Source organism: Monodon monoceros, unplaced genomic scaffold (genome assembly GCF_005190385.1).
Source record: "Monodon monoceros isolate NGI ecotype Baffin Bay Population unplaced genomic scaffold, NGI_Narwhal_1 Super_Scaffold_15, whole genome shotgun sequence".
In the NCBI taxonomy this organism is placed as follows: Eukaryota; Metazoa; Chordata; class Mammalia; order Artiodactyla; family Monodontidae; genus Monodon; species Monodon monoceros.
The window spans coordinates 5855758-5869029 of NW_021703771.1; the positions used below are offsets into that span (position 1 = coordinate 5855758).

Here is a 13272-nt window from a genome sequence, read left to right on the forward strand (position 1 = left end):
TGATTTTACCTTGAATAGAGTCTAAGGAAAATTGGTCTTTTTAAGGCATATTTCAGGAGTATTTGTACAAGATACAAAGTAATGATAATGAATCTGACCTCAGTGATTATGTGGCACATTTTAGTACTGATGTGGCTCAATTGTAGTAAACTGGCACAGAACCAATATTTCATTATATTCTAAATTGTTAAGGTAAAAGTATCAAGACTATAAATTCAAAGAGAAATAAGCAAAAGTCTTCACTTTTAGATTCTTTAGTGCCTTTTAAGGGACAGATATTTTAGGGTTTTATCTAGTAATTCTTCAGGTAGCCAAAAGAGAGGATCATGGTGTGTGTGTGTGTGTGTGTGTGTGTGTGTATTGCTGAAAACAATCAGTTGTTGTGTCAGTACAAAGGGAAGGAGGTGGGAATTAACCCACTAGGCATCAGTGATAAAATATAGTAAAAATCTAGATCTAAAATTAAGCCTCAGTGCAACCAACTAAATTTATGTAGTTGCCAGCATTGAAAAGGAATCTAATCATACCGTGTCCTTTGGAGCGTTAGAAAAATTGTTATTTTTCTTTTGTATTTGTACTTTCCTCTATGGCAACTGGTAGCAGACTCCCTAAGCAGATCCTTCTTCCTGTGCTTAGGATCCCAACATACAGCCAGGATATTATCGAAACATCTGCTGGTAAAGAAAGGAAGTGGCAACACTGCAACCCTGGATATTTTCTTGTGCTCTTTAATTGCCTTAGTTATTGCCTGATTTCTATAGGTGTCAAATCTTGCCAGAAAAAGTCTTTGAGGTATTACTTCTTCTTTAAGCAACCGTTTAGTAGTGTTCCCCTTCGTCTATGTGCAACTACGGTTATGTAGAAGATGTCTCATAGATTGTGTTCAGAAAAGTTATGGCCGCATTGAGACGTTTCACACAATCTATCTGTTCTTTATGGATGGTCCTTGAAGAAGAGCTCAAGTTGTCCCCTCCCCATCTTAATTCAGGCTGGATAAATTCAGTATGTTTATGTGAATCTTTCTGATAACCCTCACCCAACCCCAGGAAGCTTTACCACACAATGGCCAACTCAGGCATTTTGTCAGTGACAGACACTTTGCCTCCTGGACTCCTGAAAGCATCTTCCCTTCACACACTCCCCAGAAACTACACATGATAATAATATTCTCTTAACTCACATATCCATAAAACCCTGTGGGTAAGCGTCATACATGGGAAGAGCCCTTTCATGGAGCTGATCTCCAAGACAATATTGAGCAAAGAAAGCAAAAGTTTGACTGGTCATAAAATGGTGGAACATGGATTCTTACTTTCTGGAAAATACACAGAAAATACTGTAGTGATGACCCTATGTTCTGTGACCAAACCTGTTACTGGATTTGTGTTCCCAACTCCAAGCAGAGACTCGGTATATCGTAAGCATCCAATAAGGCTTTGTTGAGTGAGTGATGAAAAATTGAATTTTTAATCTGGCTTGCTTTAGTAAAAAATGATCAAGCACTATATCTGAGTTGGGGCAGAGAGCAGTGTAAAAATGGACCACTATGGAGGTAACACCTCAAAGATAGCCACATGGGACTTCAAAGCTACCCACATCAAATATAACTCAAGGAGTTAGAAATGGCAGGTAGAAATTCCCAGAGGAGGAAAAGGCATAGAGATTGGCTGAGTGTGGCATGTGCAAGAAACAAGAAGCAAGTCAAAATTCACCATAACATGGGGTCTGTGGAAGAAAAGCACAGACAGAGGGGGTAATTTAGAAACCATATAGTGAAGGGCTTGCAACCGTGGAAACAATTACCTGATTTGTTACTAAAAGCTGCTAAGTCTTTTCTGTTGTGCTTTGTTTTGTTTATTTTTAGTGAGGAATATTTTTAGGACTAATCTGGGCTATGGAAAGAAGAATATGGCAGTAATAGGAAGGAGAGATTATAGTATGGTGAACGAGGATGTTGAAATATAAATTAGGGTGTGACCAGTCGAAGATAGAAGAAATGAAGGTCCACTCCCTAGAGGTGGTAGGAAAGGAGATGGATAAAGGGACACTACAGTGTCAAGATCAGATCCTTAACTGAGCATAGGGTCAAAAGGCAGGGGAGCAGAAGAAAGATAGCTCTATGGGTCTGAGCCTGGGTTCCTACTAGTACCACAAACAGATCCAGGGAAGCCAAGGTGACATCTAGCTAGGATGAGTTGCATTTTAATACTTTAGGGATTAAGGTGACTAATATGATGTTAAATCAAAAATATTTGGCAGGTGGTTTAAATTGTATGTCTTGGATTGAGGACAAAGCTCAAGGAATTCTTAGGAACGCTATTACAAACCTCCCTTCTGAAACTGTAATAGACATTGTTATTCTTTCCATGTTAAAAATACATGGAGAGAGGTATCTATTTTGTATCTTCTCTTGCAAAACCATGGGGATAAACCTTGTCACATTCTTCCATGGGAACCATGCAGCCTTTTAAACACGCCTTAGAATGTTCCTTTGACGTTTCTAGTGAGTCCTCCGCTCCCAGTAAACGCATGCTTCTCGCTCTGGGCAATGGTGGTGGGCAGCAGGCCCAAGACAACACTGATCCAGGGTGATCACGAAGTATCTTTGTGGGGACTTAATTTTATTGGAAGATTTGGGAGAACATAGTCAAGTAAGATAAAATATTATTTTATACTGATTTTATATCACTGTGAACACAGCTAAGCTATGACATAGAAGATAAAATTTAAATTAATTTCTAAATATCAATAGAAATCATACGATTTCTTAGAAGTGTCCTTTTCATAAAAGTCCCCTTCCTGCTTTGTCCCCGACCCCCAGCAGTGGGTACATTTTGTTAGGCAATCTGCACATTTCGGGAGGAAAAATTTGAGCACTGCAAACTTGGCTATATCCATCTCTTGTAGCCTCCTAAATTTAAACTGTTGCAAAATTATTTATTTGTAGCCAAGTATACTCTTGAGTGACAGTGACTATATATATATATATATATATATATATATATATATATATATATATTTATATGCACACACACACCTTATTCGGTCTTTCCAGAACTTTTGTCTGGTTTCTTTCAGGCCCTGAATACATATTTATTCAACTAGAAACATGTTTGAAACGTAAATAGACACTGTAATGTCAGACATTTCAAATGGCTACAGGTTCTGTCTTATGGATACATTGGGACTCTGGCCAAAGAAAAGTACATAAATCATCCCCTTCCCACAATGTGGCTTTGATAGTCAACCTTAATTCCTGCAGTGTCTCTTGCTTCCTTGACATGGGTTTTCCCATCACTGCAGACTAGTATTCAACAGCCCACTCTGGATTGAAGCGTGTAAAGCAGTGAGATGAGTAGATAAACCTAGTTTTATATGAGTAAATATAGACATTGGCAGTATAGCTATATAAACGCCTAACACTGAAAAGGTAATTCGGGCCAAGTGGTTTCTAATTCCTAACAGCACATGATTTCCCAGCCCCATAATCTAAAGTTTATAGTCGGGAGATTCTCCAATTTTTTCTAGCAATTTCTTTCCATTTCTAAAAGTTTATATATAGTAAAGCCTATCTTATCTGTAATTCAGGCTTAAAGAGATTCCAACTCTATGATTCAAGACTCTGAATTTGGAAGAGAAAACCTTCAGTTTGTTTCAAACCACCTGCAGGCCCTTTATAAGGCACTTGTACAGGAAATAAGGGAACACAAGAGGACCAGAACAGAGAGGGAGGCTTTTTGTCTGGGGCCAATAAAATGAGTCTTCCCGCCAGTGGGGAGACTTCTTGAATAGAACGAGAGGGGGCAAGATTGATGATGGCCTTCCAAGGCCTATGTATCTATGACATCTCATTCATTTAATTTAGTCCACACCCATCTGTCGAGCACCTTCAGAATGTCAAACACCGTGCTAGGTGTCAGGGATGCAAAGTCACGGCCCACGAGGTGTTCAGAGACAAAATAAGGAGACCAGCCTTCAAACCAGAATTGCAGTACTTTGGGGACCATTGCAGGGTGATCAATATCCACAGAGCTTATGGGCTCTCTACAGAAGGCCCCTCACCTACCCTGGACTGTTTCGTCTCCTTTTCCACCAGAAAAAATGAGATGGCATAATCACAGACTTGAATGGTCTGATAAAGGATGCTCCCTGGACCTGCGGGGTCCATCTAAGACAGCAAGCAGCATGCAGAGAGAATTCACTTGGATTCAGAATGGATTCCAACCTCCCAGCACCTGTGTGAGCTGGGAGCTTGGGCCTCTCAAGCTAAGTCTCCTGATCAGTCAAGTGAGATAGGGACCACCACCTCCCAGGGTTATTGTGAGGATTGGGAAAGATAATAATGGCTACTCTGGCTCTTACCTGTGTGCTCCAGTGATGCGATTTATAGCCCTTTTTAAGTCTTCAAAACAATCTTACGAGGTTATTCTGACTACTAAAACTGTGGCTAAAGGGAGGTTGGGTTTTGGGCCTCTTACCACACAACTTGAAAGCCATGGAAGTAAGATCGTAATCCAAATTTGTCCAGACCTAGAGCTGTTAGGTTTGATACGTCCCAAGTATTTAATCAAGGAGATTGTCTGGGATGTACTAGGAGCTCAAGACATGAAGTATATTCACATCCTAATTTTTCTCAAATATCTGAAATTTCATGAAAGTGTTTTACAGTGTATCACTTTTCCTCTAATTTCAACAATTAAAAGGCTGCTAAGACTGCCTCCCTTGAATTACAAAGATATAAAATAAAAGATAAGAGTCCTATGAAAAAAGCTATTCGGGAGACACTACTTTTGTGCAGTTAGGTGGCTGGTCTTCTTGGGATAGCGCTTCAATACAGCTTTGAAAAATGCTGAATGATAATAATCTGAGTGCAAGGGAGCATTGCCAAGCATTTATCTTTACTGCAAAAGATGCGTGTAATATTTGAAAGGTGTTATAACTGAAGGAACCTGAATTTTATATGTATTGCCAATTAGAATATATTTGATTGCTTAAATAGAAGATCCACATGAGTTTCAGTTTTGTCACAGAAGTCAATTTCTTTGAGACACAGGATGTTTAGGTCACAAAAGAAAGAAAAAGGTAAACAGATAAACACTAAGGTCTGTAAAAATCCAAAAAGAGCCATCAAAATGAACCAGTAAGATTTATAAGCATGAAAACTTCTAGTTAGGTAAGCAAGATCATCAAAGGCATGACTGCTTCAAATAAATAATTATTTAGGCAAGTAAATAAAGCAAGGGAAACCCTTATTACTTGTGACAAATAAAACTGCAGCTTAAGTTTTAATCCCAGAACATTACTGGGATAGAAACCATCCAATATTCACTGTGATGCTGGCTTTCTTGTCAATTGAACCTTCCCCACTAAGAAAAGCAGAAAGATGGACTTGAGTTTATGAACAAGAAGGAATCATGCATGGAAGGTCAAACTGGGCCAACGACAGATACGTGAGCTGTCCCTTGGCAACCCTAATGTGACACTCCTCTCAGAAGCAGCAGGCCATCATTGCTATGGTGATTTCTGACTGTGCTAAGATGGCAGTTTCAAATTAGAATGATTATTTGGCATGAGGATGTTTCTAGATAGGAAGGGCCCTGAATTTTAGCATCTAAATTTTTCATTTGTCTTTATATTCATTTCAGGGTCCTTGAGCTTTATGGTTCAGAGTAGCTTTCATGAACTTACAGAGAACATTGCAAACTGCTCTTTGGTTATATCATAGTGGTATCCACCATATATATTTCTGAGAATGTCTTAACAATCCATCTCCTCAAAATAAAATCCACTCGGTTCAGAATCAGGCACTGCCCATTCAGTCAGGATATGATTTAAAAACTCCTATGAGTTAATGTATCCTCATTTCCATGGGATATATTTGACACTTTATTTGCTTCATTAAACGTGCTTTTACCCATCAGAGATAGTTGGTTACAAGAGACAGAGAGTGACTTTGACTGACAGACAAAAGAGAACTTTGTTGGAAGGATATGGAAAAACTCACCTCTTGGCAGGGGACGGTAAAGACCTTGATGGACAGTTCCCCAGTGCAAAGTCGGGACCCTCTGATGAAATAAAAGATAAGTGGAAGATGACACAGCAAACCCACCACAGGGCCACCTTAGAGCAGGCATGCTGTGCCAGTAGTATCAACCATCTTAGAAGAAAATAAGTCCATCTCTTTGGAAAGGAATTATCTCCTTGAGGAAAGGGGATTTGGGCATAAGATTAAAAGTTGTACTAGGAATTCTCTGCATTTTATAAAATAGAAGAAAGAGAACAAACACGATGCAGGAATAACTGATTTGAGAATCTGAAACTTAAAAATGAATGTGTGAATATTGGGGAATGACCTCACTTGCATTTCTCTTAGCAAATTTCCCTGTCACTTACTGCTATAACTGCACTGCTTGTTTTCCTTACCACAGTCTAATTTAACTTTCATTTGAGTTATTATGTGATTAACACCTAGGTCCTCCATTACACCTCAAACTATAAAAGGGCAGGGACTCTGCCAGATTTTGCACACCATTGTTACTCCCCCGTTTAGCTCAATATGAGATGTCATGAATATGTATTAACTGACAGAATGAAATATCGTTAGAGAAATGTCAGTACTATGACATCACTCCAACTGCACCCTAGCACAAAGTAACTGTGTGGTTAGACTCGTTATCATGAAAATCACTATTTGTAAGTTAGAGCCAGAGTCAATATTCTGATGACTATTGTTTTGTTTTGGTTTTTTGTAAAAGCATTCCTCCCCCCTCCCCGCCCCAAGTTCCCTGAAAGTCATCAGACCCGCCCATCCCCACCCCACCATCAGAGTCTGGCTCCTGCAAAAAAAAAAAAGCATTCCTTGTAACACAAATCCGTATTTTAGTCAGTGTCTTAGGACCTGGTGCTGCTGGAAATATTTTCCTCCCTAAGGATAGAATGTACTGCATTGTTTGCCAGCTACTTGGTCCTTAATATCCCTCCATCGCGTTGCTTATGCAAATTCCCCTCTCATCAGTCCCCATCAGCTATCGCTAGTCAAGTTACGTTTGTCTGGTGTTTCTCTGTAAACCCTGCAAATCTGTTTCTTGTACTCTCCCGAAAATTGCAGGGAAGTTCATCACTCTGTAGCCGGGTGCTGTGTTTCATGCTCCTGTCACCAGGGATGGTGCCATGTTCCCATCTGCCCCACCTGATTCATCAACAGCGAACTCCTAGAGCTCAGAGGAGCCAAGGTGGAAACAATCCAGTAGAACAAGACTTAAAATGGCAGAATTCTCTCTTATGAAAGTAGGCTAGTGAAAATGGAAGAATTAGCTAAACAAAGTATTGCCTAAACACAGATTCATTAAATATAGGAAATTAAAGTTGGCCTAAGAGAGAAGAAGCCTTTTTAAGATATGTTAAAAATTCCATTTGCATTTTTCTTTTGCCATTTTTGTTCTCAAGGAGGTAAAGTGTTCTACGCAAATGTCTTTTGAGAAGAAAATTGGGCATTATAGATCTTCCTCCAAAGATATATTTCTTTTTTCAAAACAAATCCTTACTTTTGAAAATATTTGATAATTAAAACAATAGACCAAATGTTCAAATCCTAGCTTAGGCATGAATATAGTATACCCATGCAATCCACAAGAGCAAATGGTGAATTATGAATCGCGTGCTTAAAAAAACTATAAAATCTTACACAAACGTGAAGGCATAATCTTGGAGAACCACCAAAACTTTGAAATTTTTAACTTTTAAAAATCACAGTAGAGGAAGGTACTTTCTCCTTTACATTTGTAAATACAGGGGATTTATTATCTAACTCTTCTTTGTTAGCGCTCTTTTAAATGCTGTGTAACAGAAAAAGATTCAGCTCGTGATATTATACCTACCCCAAGGTCATTTTTTATTTCTGACTCTATTTGTTGAGTTATGATGAAGTTGGAAGAAGTATATCACCAGGGATGAAGAATATCAATATATTTGTGTATGTGGTTGTAGAAGCTCATCAACCACACAATTCATGCTCTGAATTCTAAGTGTTAAGATTCTGTACCATTTTGTAAACAAATATGTGAAACCTATGGGTCAGATTTCCCTTCTGCGAAGCTCAATCACTATTCACAGGGAAAGTGTAAGATTTCAGATCTCACATTATATTTCAGACACTTTAGTGCTTTGAGTCAGCCTTAAATGGCAGGGCCTGGGAGTTTGCTTCCCCTTTAGTACAGCCAGCTAAGATTTTAGTGTTTATAGAAATAAAACATAAAAATGTAATATCTCCCATGACAAACACTGAGAGACTGCGGTGCTTTATAAGTCAACATTTTTAAACTTTTTTTTTATATTGTAACAATTTTTGTAAAACAGCTTTAACTTTGAATGATGAAAATCTTACAGAGGAATGACTGCTATATTTTTAATGCACCCACAGGAGAAAACTATTTTTTGGTAATCTTGTAAGTGGAAGAAACAGCCAATTCTTCATGTTCCAGAAGTGCTGACCATAAGACAAGGATTTGGTGCAAACCATTTGCATTTTTCGCATCTTCTGGGACCTTCTAGCTCCTGGAAAACTTGATTTCCCTTATTAGCATAGCAAAATACTAAATCTCTTCTTCTAACGCATAAATCAGATTAGAAACGAGAGCCATCTTACTCTCTTTTGCAGAAGGTCATGCATACAAGGAAGAGGCATATGGAACTGTTTCAGGAACTCAATCAGAAATTTCAAACTTTGGACAGATTTCGGGATATACCAAATACAAGCAGTCTGGTGAGTATGCTTTACTTCATCGGTGCCTGATGCCACGATAAAGATGCATCATGTCAGCTGTCTCCCCTGCTTTCGGGAAGCTCCCAGATGTCTTGGGAACGCAAGAGTGGCAAACTGAAAAATAAGTAATAATCCCCCAAAGGTGCTTTGAAATGTACTAAGAGGCCAATTAGGAATGACAGAGTCTTTAAGTGTTTTATTCATATTTCAAATGTCCTCAATTATAAGGTCTAATTGCAATTAGTTATATATCAAAAATGTGCTGGATTCACTTGGACATTTTATCATCAGAGTTAAAAGTCAGCTAATTCAAATTTCCAAGTACTTGACTAAATATTTTCATTAGAATGCCTGGCATTTTAAGGTCATTAAATGTAATATATATAACCTATATAATATAGATAGATAATATATATTATAAATGTATAATATATAAATAACACATATATCTGTCTCTCTCTATATATATATATATGGAGAGAGAGAGAGAGTTGCTACCTAAAACTAGAGTGGTGGGTTTTGTCTACCAGAGTAGGGAAAAGAGTTTCAGGATACACATCAGCGCTGGGGGCTTTGATTGTTGATTGCAGCAATTCTCTTCACTCATTCCCACTACTATAATGCTAGCATAGGATGTAATCAAATAAAATGATGTTTTGCAGCTACTATGTGCATGACACAATCAAAGCTCCAGGGAAGGCTGTATCATTATTCGTGAGAGCACTGGAGCAGGCATCCAGAAATCAGTATGATGCTTCGACAAGATATTTCAGTTTTATGATGGTGCAAAAGAAATATGCATGCAGTAGAAGTTCGTACTTTGAATTTTGATCTTTTCCCAGGCTAGTGAGATGTGGTCCAGTACTCTCTCGTGATGCTGGGCAGGGGCAGAGATCCACAGCTCCCACTCAGCCCCGAGATCACGAGGGTGAACAACTGATACAGTGACAACCGTTCTGTACCCAGACAACCATTCTGTTTTACACTTTCAGTGCAGTATTCCATAAATTACGTGAGATATTCAACACTTTATTATAAAGCAGGCTTTGTGTTAGATGATTTTGTCCAACCGTAGGCGGATGTAAGTGCCTGAGCACCTTTAAGGTCGGCTGGGTTAAGCTATGATGGTCAGTAGGTTAGGTGTATTGAATGCATTTCGACTTATGATATTTTCAACTTATGATGGGTTTAGTGAGACATAACCCCGTCGTAAGTTGAGGAAGATCTGTAGAAGAAAGCTCAAGCAAGAACTATCTGCTTGAGTTTTCTAGCAAGTTAGCTTCTGCTAAGAACTCGAGAGCTCAAGAACGATCTTGAGCAAATTACAAAGCTCAGTTTCTGAACCTCAATTTTCTCCTTCTAATTTGGGCATAGAAAATCTGTCATTAATAATACGCTTCCTTCGATCCTTGCACTTTCCAAAGCGGGTGGGACCCTGAGAGGCTACAAGCTGAGACTCAGCTCTGAGGGCTGGAGCTGGGACAGCCGTCTGACTCCACGCTTCGCCTCTCCAAGCGTGGCACTCCTTCTTTGCCTCACACTTTTGCAGGCCCTGGCTGGACCTACTCCTCCCAACCTCTGGCGTTCTGAAATACATGTCACTCTAAGGTATTTTGGGTCACTTTCTAACGCTAGTGATTCTTTCATATGTGTATGAGTCTTAATCCTGGCTTCCTGATTAGTATCATTAGCTTATCAACAGCAAGAATTTATGTGTCTTTGTGTTTTTCTTGTATTCTTCTCAGTACTGAGTATGATGCTGGTCATGCATGGTAAGTGACCAGTAAACGGCCGCTCTTGATTTCTTGCATGTCTAATAGTTTAATCTGCATTTGTTAAATGAAGGTTATCAGAAGTATATACACTTTAACTCTTCATTGGTCTCTAAAGAGCTTGTGTATATCAGTCTATTTTCCTCCATACAGCAGGAATCATGTGTTATGTGGAATCATCAACACAGCACTAGGCGTAGAGAAAACACTTACACATAGTGAGTGGTTCTTTCTCCGCCTACCGCCCCTGCCCCAAATATTAGCCTGTCAATTTTTAGTTAGCAGGAAAATGAAAATTGCACCATTGAGATTAGACCTAAACTTATTAGCTGCTCATTTTGAAATGCTGAAAGCTAACATTGAAATAAACTGAAGAAACTTCATTTTGTTTTTTTTTAAGAGAAGGTTATGTTTACCAATCCAAAAGCCTTATGCAACAGATACAGCTGGCTGACTGCTATAATATGACTATAATTTCCCCTTGTATGGTCTGGGTATTAAATCATTAATGGCACAAATATCTGTATCTCAGTTTCCTGACAACCAAAATAGTTCACTAATTACAGCACAGCTCTGCAGCAGCCTGCCTTTTCTAGAAAGGATTTATAAATATTTATCATTTGGGAGGTTAGGAGTGGGGAGGATAGTAGTCATTGCTGCTTCACTATTGTCCTAAATACATGAGAACAGAGAAAAAAATCCTTATTCAGTTCTGATTAATAAGGAACGTGCGAGTGAGTTCACTATCCTTAATTCAGTCATATAATTCATAGTGGCACATTGCTAATGGAACAGTGCATAATTGGGTGGAGAAAGACATGTTCGAAACACAAACCTCAATAAAGTCTGTTTCATCTTTTTTTCCGGCTCCTAACTCACAGCACCTGCCTGGCACCTGCAAATGATGGTAATTATGTAGAATGTGGGGAATCAAAGGGAAACCAAAAGACCACTAAGTCCGTCTCCCTGCTCCAGCCCGGACAGCACCTGAACCCCTACAAGGGGTAGGCATTGTTAACAGCCCTTCCCTGTGAGCGTCTCCATTAGGATCCCACCCGCACAAGCAGCAGCTCCAAATTCTCCCTCTTTTAGAATGTAAAATAAACACATTCTCTTTCCCTTTGTCCCCGCGATCCGTAGACTGGAGGGAAAGAAGGAAGAGAGGGAGGGAAGAAAAGGTGAAGGGAAGGAGGGAAAGAGGAAAGGATGGAGGCAGGAGGGACTTACAAGTCTGCCCGACCCTCAGCCCCGGCTGGGAACTGAGGGAAACACGCAGGCAGCCCAGGCCATGTTTCCGGTGGCTCTGAATTCTCATATTCCATTAATCTTCTCTATTTATACAGCCTAAGACCATATTCGCATTTTTGGAAGCCTCACGCATGTTGGCTTATACTGAGTTTATAATTTATTAGGCCTTTATCACACATGCTTCAGTTTACGTACATCGCCTCAGCTCTATACTTGAGCTCAAAAAGCAAACCAACCAACGTAAAACAGTTACATCAAATCAGGAACTTGTACCAACTCTGATTGAATTTTATATCAGGATTTAGGCCTCCACTGAAAGCTTTCCTGGCCTGGGTGGCTCTCCCTGTGGAATTCAGTGATCCCCACGGGCTGTTCCAAGGTTGATCGTTCTTTGGACCGTTGAACAGTTTACACTTTCCACGCGAGAATCCATCCACCCCAAGCACAGAGGAAGATGGGTGGCCCCATGGGCACCACCCCCTGACTTCCAGCCCCCTCACTCCCTGGGGTCCTGTTCCCACCCTGATTGCTGGGGGTGGCGGTTCTTCTCCACTCAAGGGTGTCCACACACTTGGGAACAGTGGTGAGAACCACAGCTCAGCAGGGAGTACTATGGGATGCCAGAGGAGATGAACCACATTAATTAATTTATTACCCACTAATAGAAGCTCTCGGAAATTCGATCAGTCCTGTACTGGCAATAATACTCTTTGAAATTAGAATCTAGACATCCTGACAGTGTTTAGAATGGGCCTTTTTAGTTCCTGTATCCATGGTGCTTGATCTTTAAAATATAAAAGGAAAATCACACTTGTTCCAAACATAATGAAACCTTTATTTTTAAAGCCAGTGAACTAACACTTTACATATCTTGAATCCTTTTAGGATTGAACTAATTCAACTTTCTGTCAAACCTAGGATTCCCAGAAAGCTCCTTGAGACAGCCCTCCTCAAAGATGGATAAATCCACCCCATGGCTTTCCATTGATGACTGATGGCTCAGGTTCCTGTAGGGCCCTCTAAGTTCCAACCATTCTTCATTGCCTACAAAATAAATTCCAAATTGGGAAGTAGCCTGGCAGGCGAAGCCCCTTATGATCTGGCTTTCAGTTCACATTTGCCTGTTTTTTTCTGATATTCTTTTTCACTCCAGCTAAAATGAATTGGCACTGTTCTGAGATGTCCTATCTCCACGCTCTCTGGATTTGTACTTCTTGGTACACATGCCTTTCCAGCCACTCGACCTCCAACCACACATATGCCTTCATGACAAAGCCCATTCTTCTATGTCAGCCTTAATGTCACTTTTCTCAGAAAGTTCTCTGAGCTCCACAAAGGGAAGCTGTATTTCCACCCTCCGAACTCCCTCAGCACTTTTTCCGGATCGTAGATGTGGATATAACTGTATATTTTATACCTTCATTTAACTATAGACGCCTTTATGATATGTATGATTACTATCTAGTGAGCATTTATTAAAATCAGGCATCA

At 39.7% G+C, this 13272-nt stretch overlaps 1 protein-coding gene across 2 annotated transcripts in view; it reads left to right on the forward strand.

Moving 5' to 3' along the window:
• ADGRB3 (adhesion G protein-coupled receptor B3) overlaps positions 1 to 13272 on the forward strand; it is an 802271-nt gene that overhangs the window by 786415 nt on the left and 2584 nt on the right. For both annotated transcript variants that reach the window (XM_029224183.1, XM_029224184.1), the window contains one exon: positions 8657 to 8761. In XM_029224183.1, coding sequence (XP_029080016.1) covers positions 8657 to 8761 — 105 coding nt within the window. The remainder of the gene's footprint in view (positions 1 to 8656; positions 8762 to 13272) is intronic.